Below are 15058 nucleotides of genomic sequence, written 5' to 3' on the forward strand. Positions count from 1 at the left end.
CATCCAATTACACCAAAATCAACCAGCATATAGATGTACAGCGTAGCTGGAAGCTATTACTCGCAAAACCAACTAACACCATCCTCCCAAGTAAAAGTTTCAAAAATAAATTCCATCTATATCCGTTTCCGTTTAGAAGGATAGATTATTCGGAAAGGTGACATCACTGACGTGGCTTTAATCCGGCGTCAAAAGGAGGATTTCTTCGTTAAAAGGAGCCAAAGCGAACTCCTAAGTCCTATCCACGAACAATACAAACCAAAGAAACAACCATCTATCAGGAAGGAGAGACAAACCAAAGAAACCGCGGGGGAAAATGGCCTCCCTCTTCTCCCTCTCTTCTTCCTCTTCTTCTTTCCTCTGCTCTAACAAATCCATAAAGCTGTTCTCTCCCCCAACCAGGACACCTACCTTCTGTTCAAGGTCTTTCTCTGTAAAATCTCTTAGTTCGCCGGAAACTACCACACTTTCACCGACTGTCCAAAGCTTTTGGAGATGGGTTTGTGACAAGGGAGTTATACCAACCAAATCTCCACCTGTAAAGCCCGCGGTTGTGCCGGAAGGTCTGGGACTGGTAGCCCAAAGGGATTTTTCACGGAACGAGGTGGTTCTGGAAATACCCAGTAGGCTTTGGATAAATGCCGACACCGTGGCGGCTTCAGAGATCGGGAAGGTCTGCGGTGGGCTGAAGCCGTGGGCATCCATAGCTCTGTTTCTTATTAGAGAGAAGTCGAGAGAGGATTCGCCGTGGCGTTCTTACCTCGATATCCTTCCAAAAATCACGAACTCCACTATATTTTGGTGTGTGTAGTTTTCTTTGCCTGTTTGATTTGTGCAGTTCAATTCCCTCCGAAAACTATTTGACAGGTGTAGAAGAAAACATTTTGTCAAAAGTATTCTTATCTTGGTTTATATTGGTAACGTTTTATCGTTTAACAATTAGCTATTCTGCTGTTAATATGGTGTTTGATGTTTCCAGAACAGGTCAGAAGAGGAGCTTTCTGAGCTTCAAGGTTAGTAGTTAGTTAGTACAGTCTCTCACTTAAATCTACTATTCTAGTAATATGGTTAGATACTCGAAACCTCAAGAAGGCTACTAGAATTATAGACCTTTAGAAATTTCCTGTATTGGGTTGACATAATATGACCTTGTTGCAAAAGGGTTTCATTAACGTACAGGCAAATAAAAAGGAAACAAAGAAAAGAAATGTGCAGTTAAAAAAAGAGATATTAACGAGTTTGTGATTCAGACCACCTGGTTGAGTTGTTGTAGGCTCGTCTGATTTGAATAATTGGAATTGTATGGGGAATGCAGACAGTTCGTATTAAGCATCTATCTTTCCACTGGGAGTTCATGGATTATTAAATTCGTTCCTATAAAGTATAAACCACATGCTTGGGATCGCCTACTAGTTCATTATTGAAACTGTCTCAGTCAATTAATTAATGTGTTCATGGGAATATGATATTACAAATTCCTTAATTGGGAATATCAGTGTCGAGCTAAACAGAGTAACTTCTAGGTGTTAGTAAAGGGTTTCAGCATATAGCTCAATCGGTTGCCATTTTTGCACCATGGCCATGAAGTTGCAGACAGAACCTCAGATTATCCATCAGTTGTAGTCGGGCAGCTTGCATACCACCGGCGCTCCAATATGTCTTGTTAAACTTTCACCACTCATTTTTTTATATAGATTGAATTGAGTTTTATGCAGGAACCCAACTGTTGAGCACAACCTTGGGTGTGAAAGAATATGTTCAGAGTGAATTTCTCAAAGTTGAAGAAGAAGTAATACTCCCAAACAAACATCTTTTCCCTTCTATTACACCAGATGATTTCTTGTGGGCATTTGGGATACTCAGGTCAAGGGCATTTTCACGTGGACAAAATCTTGTTCTAGTTCCTCCTGCAGATTTGGTAAGAACTTTGTACCTTCCCAAATGTCTGACAAGAAAATGTTATGCTAACCCCATAGTACAAACTAAGATATATCCAGGATGAATTGAATCCCTTAACCATAATATGCCTCAGAACAGTAGGCTTTTTTTCCTCATCAATAGGTCAAAAAATCCAAGCATTTAGAGTAGACCTCGAAAGTGCAAAATATTGATTTTTCTAAGATCTGGTGGTAGTTAATGGTTCTTCTGTAATTTCAACAGTAAAAATATGGTAGCTAGAATCATAGACAGATTTATGGATTTAATATAACACAGTACCCATGGTTATCAAAATGAACAACACAGGATCAATTGGTAAACCAGAAGTTCCTTTTGTTTTTAATTTGAGTTTCAAGTAATAATAGGCAAAAGCTAAAACAAGTCGTCATCCTCTTAAGATGCAACTGCAATGAATGCCTAGTATCTTTTGAGGATGGAAATATTTCAGTAGTAAATTACTTTGCTATGATGCTAGCAACTATATGAGAACACATTGTCTGCTACTTCATAGTTCAGTTGTTGTTGCAACCTCTTACCTTCTCTTGGAGTTTCACCACCGTTCTGCTTTATTGATTAGATCAACCACAGTCCCAGCATAACTACAGAAGACTATGCTTGGGAGATAAAAGGAGCTGGCCTCTTCTCGAGGGACCTCTTGTTTTCTTTGCGGACCCCAGTTTTTGTCAAGGCTGGAGAGCAGGTAGGCTTTCTGAGAGACAATGTTAAACCAACATAGCAAAAAAAAAAAACAATGTTATATCCTTGGAGAATTAAAAGGGGGGGGGGGGTGTTCACCAACATTGACACTTTTCCTGGATCTGTTTTCTAGGAAATCTGGTCCCACAAAGTGATTTGGTTTTGATTTATTTCTCAAAATGAAAATTTTCATCAAGCCATTGTTGGTTATTGCAAATAAAACTGAAAATGGGCCCCACAAAGAGTGAAAATATTTTCAAACTTTAAAGGCTTCAAAATGTAGCTTTCAAAATCATGGAATATCCTAGGTATTTGCAACAGGTCAATTTCAAAACATGAAAACAAAATGATGAACCAGGAGGGTTTTTCATGATTATCAATAAAAAGAAGAGAGTTTTTCATGTTTTTGCAGTGATTTCAACTTTTGAAATTGTTGAAATCAGAATCACTAGTGTTGGAAAACACCTTCTTAATTAATGAACAACTTGCCAATTCAAGTGGATCTTGTAAAACAGTTTTAGATGACAACCCTCAGGATTTCCTGGCAGGTCCTGATCCAATATGATCTTGGTAAGAGCAATGCCGAGTTCGCATTAGATTATGGATTTATTGAACCAAAGCCAGAACGCAACACATATACTTTGACACTGGAAATCTCTGAATCAGACCCATTTTTTGGGGACAAGCTGGACATTGCAGAGTCCAATGGTCAAGGTGAAACTGCTTACTTTGACATTTGTCTGGGATGCCCTCTTCCACCAGCAATGCTTCAATATCTACGGCTGGTAGCTCTTGGAGGAACCGATGCATTTCTTTTGGAGTCAGTTTTTAGAAACACAGTTTGGGGTCACCTTGAATTGCCAGTCAGCCGTGCCAATGAGGAGCTCATATGTCGAGTAGTCAGAGATGCCTGCAGGACTGCACTATCTTCTTATAGCACCACCATTGAAGAGGTATGTGATTGCTACTAACATCTTAATAATGAAAGTACATAAACAATCATAGTGTTCCCTATCCATTACAACACCCATAATTTGATAGGTGGTCCTACATCTTATAGTTCGAAATTCAGCCACTCCTTGACATTCACCAGTTGATCTATGGCATTCTTTTGAAAATTATTACAATGTTTTGGTTGAAGCATATGGATAGTTAGAATCTACATGACCTAGGTAGGATTGACAGCTTTCTTTTTTCACATCATTAGTACATGATGCATCAAATCATCAACCCTCTAAAAAGGAAAAGAGCTTGCAGTTTTGTAGTCAAATTCGAGTATCTGACTGGTTTGACTAGTATCCACAATTTTTCCAATTTCAATAATTTCTTCCTCAGGAACCAAACGCATCCGTAGGTGATGAGTGATGACTACAGCACGGACATGTATTGTTTCTTGTTGTCAGTTCCAAGATCAAAACAAAACCAGCTGGTGTGTTTTTGAATTTCTGTTTTAAAGAAACATGCATTGTTTTTTGAAACAAAATCAACCTATTTTTATCTTTTCAAACTAAAACAGAGTTCATGAACATGTTTTCTTTTTATTTGTTTATTCTTTTGTTGATGTGGCAATTTCAAAAACGTTCATGTTATGTTGTAGGACATCCCTTAAGTTGGTGGATGTAACTCCGACTGAACTGAGATCTAATCCTGCCTTTCACCCTCCCCAACCCCATTCCCAAGTTTGCCCAGTAAAAAGAAGAAAAGAAAATATTAGAATTTATCTTTCTAGCATAAGTGCATAGTCTAACTTGAGTAACGGGATTTGCAGGATGAAAAGATTAGGGAAGGGAGAAACCTGAAACCAAGACTGGAAATAGCAGTTGGTATAAGAGCTGGAGAAAAGAAAGTGTTGGAGCAGATTGATGGGATTTTCAAGAAAAGGGAGTTGGAGCTGGATGGTTTGGAATACTATCAAGAAAGGAGACTAAGAGACCTTGGTTTGGTCGGGGAGCAAGGAGAAATCATTTTCTGGGAATCCAAGTAGAGCAACTGTAGTTTATTGCCTGTGAAACTTGGCAAAATTTATTTCTCCTGCTTCTTGTAAAGGCCTTGGCTTCATGGAATAGAAGACGTTGGCACTGGTGCAGGATTCATTTTGTATGCCATCTTTATTGCTACTTGTTATAACATCCAAAGCCTTTAACCTTTAAGGCTGATCTGGCATTCCTTAAGGACGCCTAAGACTGGTTAGATTACCTGTTCATGATACACACAACCCACCAGCTACCGGTGGTGTCTAGAATGTAGAACAGCCACTTATAAGCACAAGTGCACAACTACATATATCTCTGCTGGAGAGAGAGAAACTGTTGTTGACCCAGATGGTTGGACCATTCAGCCTGAGAACTGCCCAAGCAATCGGTTCCATTTCACCCTTAAGTTGGAACAGACTGTCCATTTGAACCGGATGGTCGAACCGTCAACCCAGAAACCAGTGACCAAAATAGTTCTGTTTCCGGGTTGGTTTTTAAAACCTTGATGTTCACTATGCCAAATAAATTGACAATTGCTTTGAACCAATGAATAGCATATATAACAAAAGAATAAAGGCTGAAGGGAAATAATCTTCGTCCTTTGGATACAAACCAAACATGAAATAGTACCAATCCGTGGAAGCCTTCACAAGTCTTGCCTGTTCCCAGCAGCATCAGCTTGAGCTTTGAGGTGACTTCTATGCTGCCGAAGTGCTGAGACCTTACCTATTATGTGCATATGCCAAGGATATCCAGACCAAGCATGTTAGCTCTAAGGTATTCTCAAGGTATCAGTGCCTTGGCAACACTAGTGGTGCAACTTGAGTTGAACCAGAAAGATAAAAATAGGGAGATCTGACGGCCTCTAACAAAATCACTGTTATACAATTGGTCTTATTTTTAGTTTGCAAACTTTAGGCGTGCCACAACAAATGATAGAACACTAACAATATCACATGCGTGAATAACCATATATATGGCCAACAGTAGAGGGAAATCTGACGGCCTCTAATGCTGAGAAAAGCATTCCCCCAAAAAAAACAAAAGCTTAAACAGAGGGAACAGCAAACCTCATCCTCTTGAGTTCTTCTGCTTCTTCCTCAGAGCAGCCATGAGTACAACCTGAGAAAGCCAACATGCCTCTCATATCTCTGATGCAATGCCACAAAAGATCCCTTCCCTCGAAGAATATGAACCAATTTGTGCCCCGAGGGGGCATTCTGTAGTCTTAGCTTGATAATCCTACAAGGGGGCATTCTTTTGAATCACTTCATAGTTCAAAGTGAGGATTTGAGACACAGTCAAAGTACAGTCACCTTCAGAATGTATAGAACATTTTCTCTTTCCTGCCAATTATTGCTTGGTCAGAGATTCTTCAAATACCAGTTTCAAGGCATTACCTAGGTGCCCATCTAGGTAACAAGATACATTGTGGGGTGGGCACCTACCCTGAACACCAATCAGTAAGAGAGCTTCTATTCTTAATTCATAGGCGTGTTGTTCGGTATATGAAACTAGGAATTAACCTAGAATTAAGGTCTTTTTTCCAAATTCCATCACCATGGTAAAAGTTTAATGAAAATAATACGAAAGCAGAAGGGAAAACCAGTGCAAGTACTCAGGACATGATTCATAATTAATAAAAAGCACAAAAAGAAACAAATAATTGAAATTTTATGTAATTATGTGTGACTTATCACAATAAATTTTTTGAAGTGAATTTCCTATAAGTAGACTTCTTAGTTCCTACCAATAGAACTAGGAAAAACATTTAAAAGTTTAAATTAGTACACACACTTTCATTAAAAGCACCAACTAGCAAGCAAGGCATATCAAACATGTTCATCCAGTTATGAAAATTTAACCAGAATTTGTTCCTATTAGTATATGCAAGTTCTCCAATTACCTAATTAAAGATCAAAACCTGGTTTGAACTTTGAAATCAAAATTTAAAATCCTTTTTTCTAAATTCTAAATTTCTAATCATCATTCAAATTACATCCATTTCTTTTGGAGCAAGTCCCTTAGTAACCAATTAACTGGAGCAGATTAACCATAGAAAATTATGATTTAAGAAATAAGAACTTAACCTTGGTTTCTGATCACTTGATTAGTCGACTGTTTGTTACAAACTTCAAAGCTCAAACCAAACTCTGTTTTGTGTTGTAACCTGAAAAGAAAATTAAAAAAAGAAAAATGAATATTGAAAATGGAATGATGGGAAACTCAAAACAAAACTCTGTTTTCAGTTTCTATTTCAAATAGAAACTCAAACCTTGGAGTTACCTATGTGGTAGACAACCAAGAACCACAGGAAAATTACAAAAATAATAAAAAAAAATAGAAGGAAAAATCACCTTGATCGCCATTTCAATGGAGGTTGAGCTGTTGAGGAGAGCACTAGAGTGGTTCTTTTGCAGTGCTCACTTCTCAGTGCGGACCAGGAAGAAGAAAAGAGGGAAAACCCCAATATTTTTATGCCCACCCTAAATCCCTAATGCTTTTTCATCTTTTTACATATTTACCCCCATTAGAAATTGGATTATTCAAGGCTACCGCCTCGATAATTTTATGCTTCGAGGTGAGAAGCGTATGCTATCACCCTGCAATATCTTGAAGAGGCTATTGAGGCCAAGTGATTTTTGATCGCCTTGCCTTAAGGTGTATGCTTCTCACCTCGCCTCGGACGCTTTTTAAAACCATGCCACATAGTATAGCATTCAACAATCCATGATTCCAGTGAAATTCCTCATTGTTCTTCTGTTTTTTATTAACAACATAAAGGAAGTAATACATCAAGAATAATTAATGTTTTTCATTATTTAATAGCTAAAAAATACTCAAAAGCTTAATCTTCTTCCAAAGAGAGAGAAATAACTAAATGCCCCTTCGATGGCGAGGCCGGAGATCATACTTTCTTGTAATTGAAGTGGTCATAACTGAATTCTCTCCAACTTCTTCTGGAAATGTATAATCAGGGTCTTCACAATTATCAACATCTTCTGGTAATTCTGTATCAATCCATGAAGATAAGTTCACATCACTCTCTATGTCCTCCAAGGAAAATAATTTGTTTCTTTCAATGTTGTTAATCTTTTCCATGAGTTTCAAAAGCATTTGATGATTTAACACTTCATAGTCCCTGCAAATTTAAACGCTTTCTCCATCAAATAGATTCAACTGGTTACATGGGATAAATAAATACACACCCGAGCCAGTACATAGGACAGTGGACAGATCAGTCTCTGTCCTACTATAGGAGAAGGTATACACAAAAGTTTACCTATAAGTGAAAATGGAGTACAGTATCTGAAGTGAAGCAACCAATAGGAACAAAGATCTAGTCATTAATATTTTAGATGCAATCCAGGTTTGCTGATCAAGGTCATCAGCCCCAAGCCTGACTACTGCAAGTTCAACCAAGAATGTGATACACAGTCCTGTAGGATAAAACCAGTCATTCAATATCAGTGTCAATGAGTTTTATGAATAATTGTACTTTGAAAAATATAGGTAAGAAATCATACCTAGATAAAGCCTTGGCCTCACACAATAAGTTTGCTTTGCACTGGTGAGCATGTAAAAGATAAAGATAGCAAAGGAGTAAAAGAAGAAAGTTTTAATTGAACGTGATTCAAGTAAGATAGCATTGTGCAGCATGAAGAGCTTGTCCAGAGCCATAAACATGCTTTCTTGTTTCAATTCAAAAGCTTCCTGTAGATAAAGAGAGTTACCATTACAAATAGCTCAAAATGACCAATAAATTTTATCAAAGAACCATGTTAATCTGAGAGAACACAAACCTGAGCTGCCAATATTGATCTTGAATTTTCAACCAGATGATCATGGACCTGTTGGAGTTGTTCTTGGTGCTGGAGAAGTTCTTCTTGTTGCTTTTGACCAAAGTCAGCTAGTTTCTGCAGTGTAGCCCTGCAAATTTCAAAGTGGATAGCTAATTAAGATAAATTCCATATATTTTTGTTGATTTTATATGCAGAAACAAGGAGTTGGGTCTATTTATTACCTGCTTTCTTCTAGTGCTTGAGATTGAAATTTGGCAAGGAAATCTAGGCCTTCAAGAGCTACTGACTGTCCATCAAGAAGTTGCTTTTGCTTATCCAATGATAAACCTGTAATATTCCCGATATCATCGGCTTTGTCTTGAAGATTCTTCATCTTCAAGGACATTGAATCCCCAACTTTATTTATCTCCCTCTCTATCTCCACAGTCTCACTTCTTAGCTTCTCCACTTCTTTACCCAAACTCTGGTAAGATTCATGAAGCATTGCCATCCCTCCCTCCAATATATCCTTCATTTTTTCCTGTCCTTCTTGCAATTCCGATTGGGAAGCTGCAATTCCTTTTGATTGCTCAAAAATTGCTATTGAATTATCAAGTACAGCATCAATCTGACCTTCAACATCCTTTGACTTCTGCACTATTTGTTGGGTCTTTGTATCTATTGAAGTTAATGAATCATGGATTTGGTTTGAATTCTGTAATAGTTGCTCTGATCTATCTTCTATGATTTCTAGTTTGTCTTCTGCTAATTCAGCAGACTTCTTTAAATCATTAACCAGCCTCTTAGTTTCTTGCTTGAACGCATCAGCCCTTGAACAACAGAATCAAAATTCAATAAGTGGTTAGAAGATGTGATTGCATAGAAACGCAAAGTAGAAAATTCACCCCTGAGAAAAGCCCAAGACCAAGCATGATTTTTCAAGAAATAAACTCTTAGGTGGCCACATAATGTGCAAAGTTGCTGACACTGTACTCAAGGCTTGTTTACAGCCTAAAACTTATTGACCTTTGTGCCCAGCTGTCCAATTGTTTGGCCAGATTTATTGCACCCCATATGGATAAACATGATAAAAAGAGTATGGTAGAGATGACTTACTGTAACTGATGGCAGATAGAATTGGTTTCAAGGAAGAATTCAAGGTAAATTTTATGTGCAAACTCATCCAAATTCTTGAGGCATTTCACCATGGGAGTACCAGTATCACAAGAGGGGAAAGATGTTCTTCCAGAATCCTTTTGGAAGCAATCACTGAGATGCCAAGCAAGTCTAGATTGCTTCTCTTTATCAGCAATAATTTCTGAACACCCAGCAAAGAGATTCCGATAAGCATTTTGCCAACACGAATTAGAACTGATCAACTTGCTTCTTGCATTTTCAATCAACTTAATTCCCTTTCTATCATTTAGAGTCGCCATGGAGAATTCAGAGGCTAGCACTGTCTTTGAAGGGTAATTATTCTGATGGGCTGTTGTTGTGGAAGAAGAGAACCAACCCCATGACTGGCAGTGTGGTAAAAGAGATACCAGTACTAAAAGAAACAGAAAACGAGAAATGTGATGAATCATTTTGAGTGTTGTTTCTCTCTCTTTCTCACTTTGTAGTTTTGAATCTCCCACCAAAAATCTTTCTTGAAAGCCCACCAAAAATCAAATCAAAACCTGCATTATCCATTCAAGAAATTAGTATATGTGATAGTAGTGAAATGTTCAAGTCAGAAAACTATCATCATGCGAATATCAACAGAAACCAAAGTCGGGATATAAACTAGTTAAAGAAATAAGTGAAGAAACAGGGGAAATGGGTGATTCTTGGCCCGACTCATGAACCCATTTGTGTATGTCTAATTTCTGGGTGTGGCTTGGCAAAAACATAAGCACATAACTCAATTCGAACGGGCTCGGAGTTGGAAGTTTTCTCGTTGATTGGAGAGAACAACCAATCCGGACCAGAACCAATGTTTTTGCTGGTACTGTTTCATCCATTAGGACGACTCAGAAAATGAAAAGCCATGGATTGAGACGTTCACTATTATGATGTGCAATGGATTAAGATGGTCTCAAACTGTTAAACATTCATCAATCAAGGGTATTCAAGATTCAAGTACAATCCATAGTAACCTGCATTGTAAATTAGGAATTTCTTTTCTGGGTTCACTGGTTAAAGTTCCAGCAATTAATGGCTAACCATGTATTGTGAATTGAGGATTTGTCAAAACAGTCTATGATTTTTTGGCATTAACCGTTAACGAGATGAAATTAGAAAACTTGTTGGTCGTTGCAGAAACTTTGATTGAGAGAGAGAGAGAGAGAGAGAGAGGGAGAGGGAGAGGGGAGAGTACTTACGAGTTGCAAGCTCTCTCCAGAACAAGAGTAATACTCCTTCAATCAAAGCAGTAGTTTGAGAGAACCGACGCACACCTAAACGGGGAGAGAAAGAGGAACGTAGAGAGTGATAGATTAACAGGAAAATCTTGGGAACCAAGAAACGAGAAGTTCGAACCATAGTTACCTGGAAAAGATAGATTTAGTAACCCTCCCAAAGGTAGCTCTACGTAGGGGTGCTCACGGTTCGGTTAGGCTTTTTTTAACCGAACCGGTACTACCGGTTTTTGGTAATCAAAATCGAACTGAAGCCAGTCAATTAATCGGTTGACCGGTTCAGTTGTTTGGTTGTTGATTTTTTGATTTTTTACAATATTTACAAAAAAATATATAAATATATAATAAAAAATTATAAATATACATAAATATTATATTGTAAATAATAAATAATATATCATATATTATAAATATATATTTATATATAATACATATTTATTAATTTATAATATATATAATATACATAAATATATAGAAATATATGTATACCGGTCAGTTCGGTTAATCACTGATTTTCTGTATTGGTTAACTGAAACCGAATCGGTACCTTTGGTTTTTTAAAAACACCAAACTGAAATCGTTTTTTCGGTTTTTTCTTTTGTTCACCCCTAGCCCTAGGGCTGTAATCAGATCGGATGTACTTCTTTTGAGTTTGATCTGAAATCTGATCGAATTTGAATCCATTGGATTATCGGATTTCATCTGCATCCGAGCAGGAGGACTGAAATGTGGTTTGTCTCGGAATGGCAACGAGGTGGGGCGGGGACGAGTAGCCTCTCCCCATCCCCGTCCTATGAAAACTCCATTCATGTCCTCATCCTTATCCCTACTAACGAAACAAAGTTATCCCATCCCTATCTCTACAGGGATTTTTTTCATGTATTGAAGTTGTTGAGGTAAAATCGCCTCTACTGTGGTGAAATTTCTTTGTTATTTCTCATCATTCTTTTTTTTTCTTCCCTCTTTTGATGCTCAATTGGAAGAATTTCTACTGAATTTGAAGCAATATTTTGTTTAGTCTTAAAGGGTTTTTTGTTGTCCAAGCTCGTTGTCTAGGTAGACTTTAGGTCTTAATCACTTTTAAATTTGTCACTAGTAATGTTAATTTTCTTTTTGGTTTAAATGGTACAGTTTTCTCGCGTTTTACAAATGTGGTGCAGTCCCTAATTTTCTTCTAGAATAATTGTAGTTATCTTAGTTGTCGGTAAAAAAAGAACAAATAAAATAAAAAGATATAACTGATAAAGAAAAAATTTGGGTCTTATTATCAATTAAAATAATATTTTTTAACATAATTTCTAGAATAGGATAACTTTAAAAAAATATCAAAAAAGAGTAGAAACACTATTCATCTCCTTACTCCTTAAACCACCGAACAAATATCTCCACCTCTGGTCTCTTTTTCTTTCTTGAGTTCGCATCCTGTGAACCCGTGGGCATTTTGAACTAGAAGAACAAATTAGAAACAACTCTTATTCTTAGTGTTATTCTTCGCTTCAGGGCTTTCTTTTGGAAGTGCTCCAGAAGGCATAATGGTGACCCTCTCTTTTTTCCGCTTCTAGCATGGGTTTGGCATCGGTGATGACTATCCACTTTCTGCCACGATTATTTTTAAGCATGCCAATAAGAAGACTCATGGTGCCTTCATTGCTACCATCTTCACCATGTAAGGATTTGGGATCTTAACTGGTGGGATGGTTTCAATTTGTAATCAAGGCCAAGTACTCCTTTCCAGCTTACGAAATTGACGTCGGTACCTCAATTATCTCACAAGCTAATTACATAAGGTGCCTTGTTCTAATGTTTGGTGCATTGCCTATTGCTCTGACTAACTACTGGCGTATGAAAATGCCCAAGACTGCTCGATACATAGCCCTTGTCACCAAGAATGCGAAGTAGGATGCATCCGACATATCCGAGGTCTTGTAGGTTGAGATTGTAGCCGAACAAAAGGTCGAACACATTACAAAGGACAGCAGCAACTCACTTTGGCCTATTCTCCAAGGAGTTTCTTCGTCGATGTCACCATGGCCTTCATCTGCTCGAAACCACCAACACATCCTTCTTGCTAGACATCGCGTTTTACAGCCAGAATTTGTTCCAAAAAGGACATTTTCAGCGCAATTGGGGTGGATCCCCTTGCAAAGATGATAAACGCCATTGAAGAGGACCTTAGAATTGCAAGGGCATAAGCTCTTATCACTCCATGCAGTATTGTTCTAAGATACAGGTTCACAGTTGCCTTCATCGATTGAATGAGAAGGCTTGCAATTCAGTTGATGGATTTCTTATGGTGTTTAACCCATTGAAATCCTATTTGCATACCAAAACAAGGGTTAGGGCTTGGGGAGTACTTCCAAAAAAAGCCCTAAAGTGAAGAACAAAAAAAGTAGATATCTATGACCAATATTTATTAATCTTGCGAGAGATTTGTTTGGTAGTTTGGAGGAGAAAAAAGATAAATAGTAGTTTTGCCCTTATTTGATATATTTTTAAAAAAATTAACCTATTTTGAAATTATATTAAAAGAACTATTTTATTACTATTAGGGTTCAAAAATTGCCCTTATCAGTTAAATACCGATTGCATGCGCTATTGAGTTCTATTTTGAACCTTTGATTTCTTCTATTTGTGTGCTCCCCCAATTCTGGTTCCTATTAAAATGGCTTGGAAAATTTTCATTCAATGAAAATAACCGAATTGTATGCTCTCCCAATTAACACTGTTTAATCCTCCATCTCTTCCACAGTTCCACGTCTGATATGTCCCTCGAATCCTCCATCGGTTTTTCTTCGACCATGGAAATACCTTTGTTGGTTACTACATCGATGAAGCCAAGTTGAAGGGGAGTTAAAGCACAACCTATTGTCTCTCTCTCCATGAACACAACAAGCCAGCCTAGATATTTCCAGCACTGGACTGTCCAAAGAATAGCCGATTGGAGTACAATGATCACGGCATAGTTTCATTGTCTCCCTCTCCGTGAACTCAACAAGCCAAATAAAAGAAGTTGCAAAAGACAGAGAGGAAAGAGAGAGGGGAGAGAGAGACAGAGACATAGACAGAGAGAGAGAAGGCCGAGAACTGATGTATAAATTTGGAGCAAACCATAGTTGTTGTAGCGACAATTTCGTCTTCTGCGATGATGCCGACAGAGTGGAAACACTACATTTTTCAGCTACCTGAGCGTAAATAGGCGAAAACCCTAATCATATAGGGGATAATATCATTTTCTAATTGTCGTTGGTGATTTCAATCGTCAAATAAGTCAATCTCTGGCATCGATTTCCCAAGCAAATCCATCGACAGAAAACACTGCAACTTCGAAACATTTACTCTCTTTTTCAGGCCGTAAAGGGTATTTATGTCATTGTACTTATCGATTAACGGTTTTGGACCAACTTGACAGTTATTTGAAAATTTAGATACTGCAGTGACACCATTTAAAATTCGGGTATTAACTTGAAACTAAAGTTCAAGGTACTATTATCCCTTCAAGTAAAGAGGAAACACTTTGAACGTCTTTGAACGGTGCCCTTATGATTGAAACCATGAGATGAGCTTGGCGAATTGAGGAATAGTATCCAAACAAAAAAACTCGGCTGGTTCAAACTTCAAACCATTAAGAGATCACCGCTGCTACACTTTAAGGTGACCATATTGCCATCTCTATTGCGAGAAAAACAGAGGATCAAGTCAATGGAGAATGGCTGCAGCAGTACCATTGAGGTTTACTACATTGGGGGCATCGCAACAGTCTCTTTACAGATACAAACAACCACCAGATCCAGATTTCCAGTGATAGCCTCCCAACAGTCTCTTGAAGATAGATAGAAGCTTTGTTCCTCTGTTCCTGCAAAACCATGGCATGCTGAAGTTGACGCTTATGATGGTGATGCCAAGCAGAACCTGCTTCTTGTCTCCACCATAGTCCGTAGAGAGATAATGCTGCTATTGCTTTTGCTTTCATCTCCATTTTCGTTCGTCTTCCACTCTCACTCAAAGCTGCTTAAGTGCTCAGAGTTAGGGTTAGGGAATTACAAAGAATAGACTATAGAAAGGGTTCGAACCTGTTCCAAGTAATACTTTTCATTTGATCAGCTCACTGGAGGCATACAGTTAAACAGTTTTCCGAAGAAACTTCTTCGGTAGCCTTTTTACAGTGTGCACTTCATCCCTTAATCAATTTAGAAATGTTACAAAATAATACAAAATTTTGCGCTATACATATTAGTATTTATACTCCTTCCAAACTGAGCCAATTAAATAC

General features: G+C 37.8%; 2 protein-coding genes and 1 pseudogene across 3 annotated transcripts; 2 read left to right on the forward strand and 1 right to left on the reverse strand.

The window, feature by feature from the left end:
- Positions 1-225: 225 nt before the first annotated feature.
- On the forward strand, positions 226-4727 carry LSMT-L (Rubisco methyltransferase family protein). 2 transcript variants are annotated; one of them, XM_010259969.3, is made up of 6 exons: positions 227-801; positions 985-1013; positions 1716-1918; positions 2516-2638; positions 3183-3587; positions 4403-4727. In XM_010259969.3, exons 1-6 carry the CDS (start codon positions 317-319, stop codon positions 4616-4618), a joined length of 1461 nt encoding a protein of 486 aa, XP_010258271.1. In that variant the 5' UTR covers positions 227-316; the 3' UTR covers positions 4619-4727. The 2 variants fall into 2 exon arrangements, with proteins under 2 accessions (XP_010258272.1, XP_010258271.1); XM_010259970.3 differs by lacking the exon at positions 2516-2638 and having other exon boundaries at positions 226-801.
- Positions 4728-7323: 2596 nt separating this feature from the next.
- LOC104598071 (protein GAMETE EXPRESSED 1) lies at positions 7324-10917 on the reverse strand. The gene is made up of 7 exons (XM_010259968.3): positions 10753-10917; positions 9506-10068; positions 8632-9219; positions 8411-8537; positions 8135-8321; positions 7891-8047; positions 7324-7749 (listed from the first exon to the last, which is right to left on the reverse strand). The coding sequence occupies exons 2-7, from the start codon at positions 9973-9975 to the stop codon at positions 7485-7487; spliced, it is 1794 nt and encodes a 597-aa protein (XP_010258270.1). The 5' UTR covers positions 9976-10068; positions 10753-10917; the 3' UTR covers positions 7324-7484.
- A 1403-nt stretch (positions 10918-12320) lies between these two features.
- LOC104598196 (putative inorganic phosphate transporter 1-7) lies at positions 12321-13126 on the forward strand (annotated as a pseudogene).
- Positions 13127-15058: the final 1932 nt, after the last annotated feature.

The sequence above is a fragment of the Nelumbo nucifera genome, chromosome 4, assembly GCF_055504915.1.
Source record: "Nelumbo nucifera cultivar China Antique chromosome 4, China Antique-T2T, whole genome shotgun sequence".
NCBI lineage: Eukaryota > Viridiplantae > Streptophyta > Magnoliopsida > Proteales > Nelumbonaceae > Nelumbo > Nelumbo nucifera.

Coding starts and splice junctions, on each gene's coding strand:
- LSMT-L (XM_010259969.3), top strand. CDS start 317: ATGGCCTCCCTCTTCTCCCTCTCTTCTTCCTCTTCTTCTTTCCTCTGC. Junction 2,639..3,182: donor TTGTCAAGGCTGGAGAGCAG/GTAGGCTTTCTG, acceptor ATTTCCTGGCAG/GTCCTGATCCAATATGATCT. Junction 3,588..4,402: donor ATAGCACCACCATTGAAGAG/GTATGTGATTGC, acceptor CGGGATTTGCAG/GATGAAAAGATTAGGGAAGG.
- LOC104598071 (XM_010259968.3), bottom strand. CDS start 9,975: ATGATTCATCACATTTCTCGTTTTCTGTTTCTTTTAGTACTGGTATCT. Junction 9,220..9,505: donor TCTATCTGCCATCAGTTACA/GTAAGTCATCTC, acceptor CTGTTGTTCAAG/GGCTGATGCGTTCAAGCAAG. Junction 8,538..8,631: donor CAAGCACTAGAAGAAAGCAG/GTAATAAATAGA, acceptor TGAAATTTGCAG/GGCTACACTGCAGAAACTAG.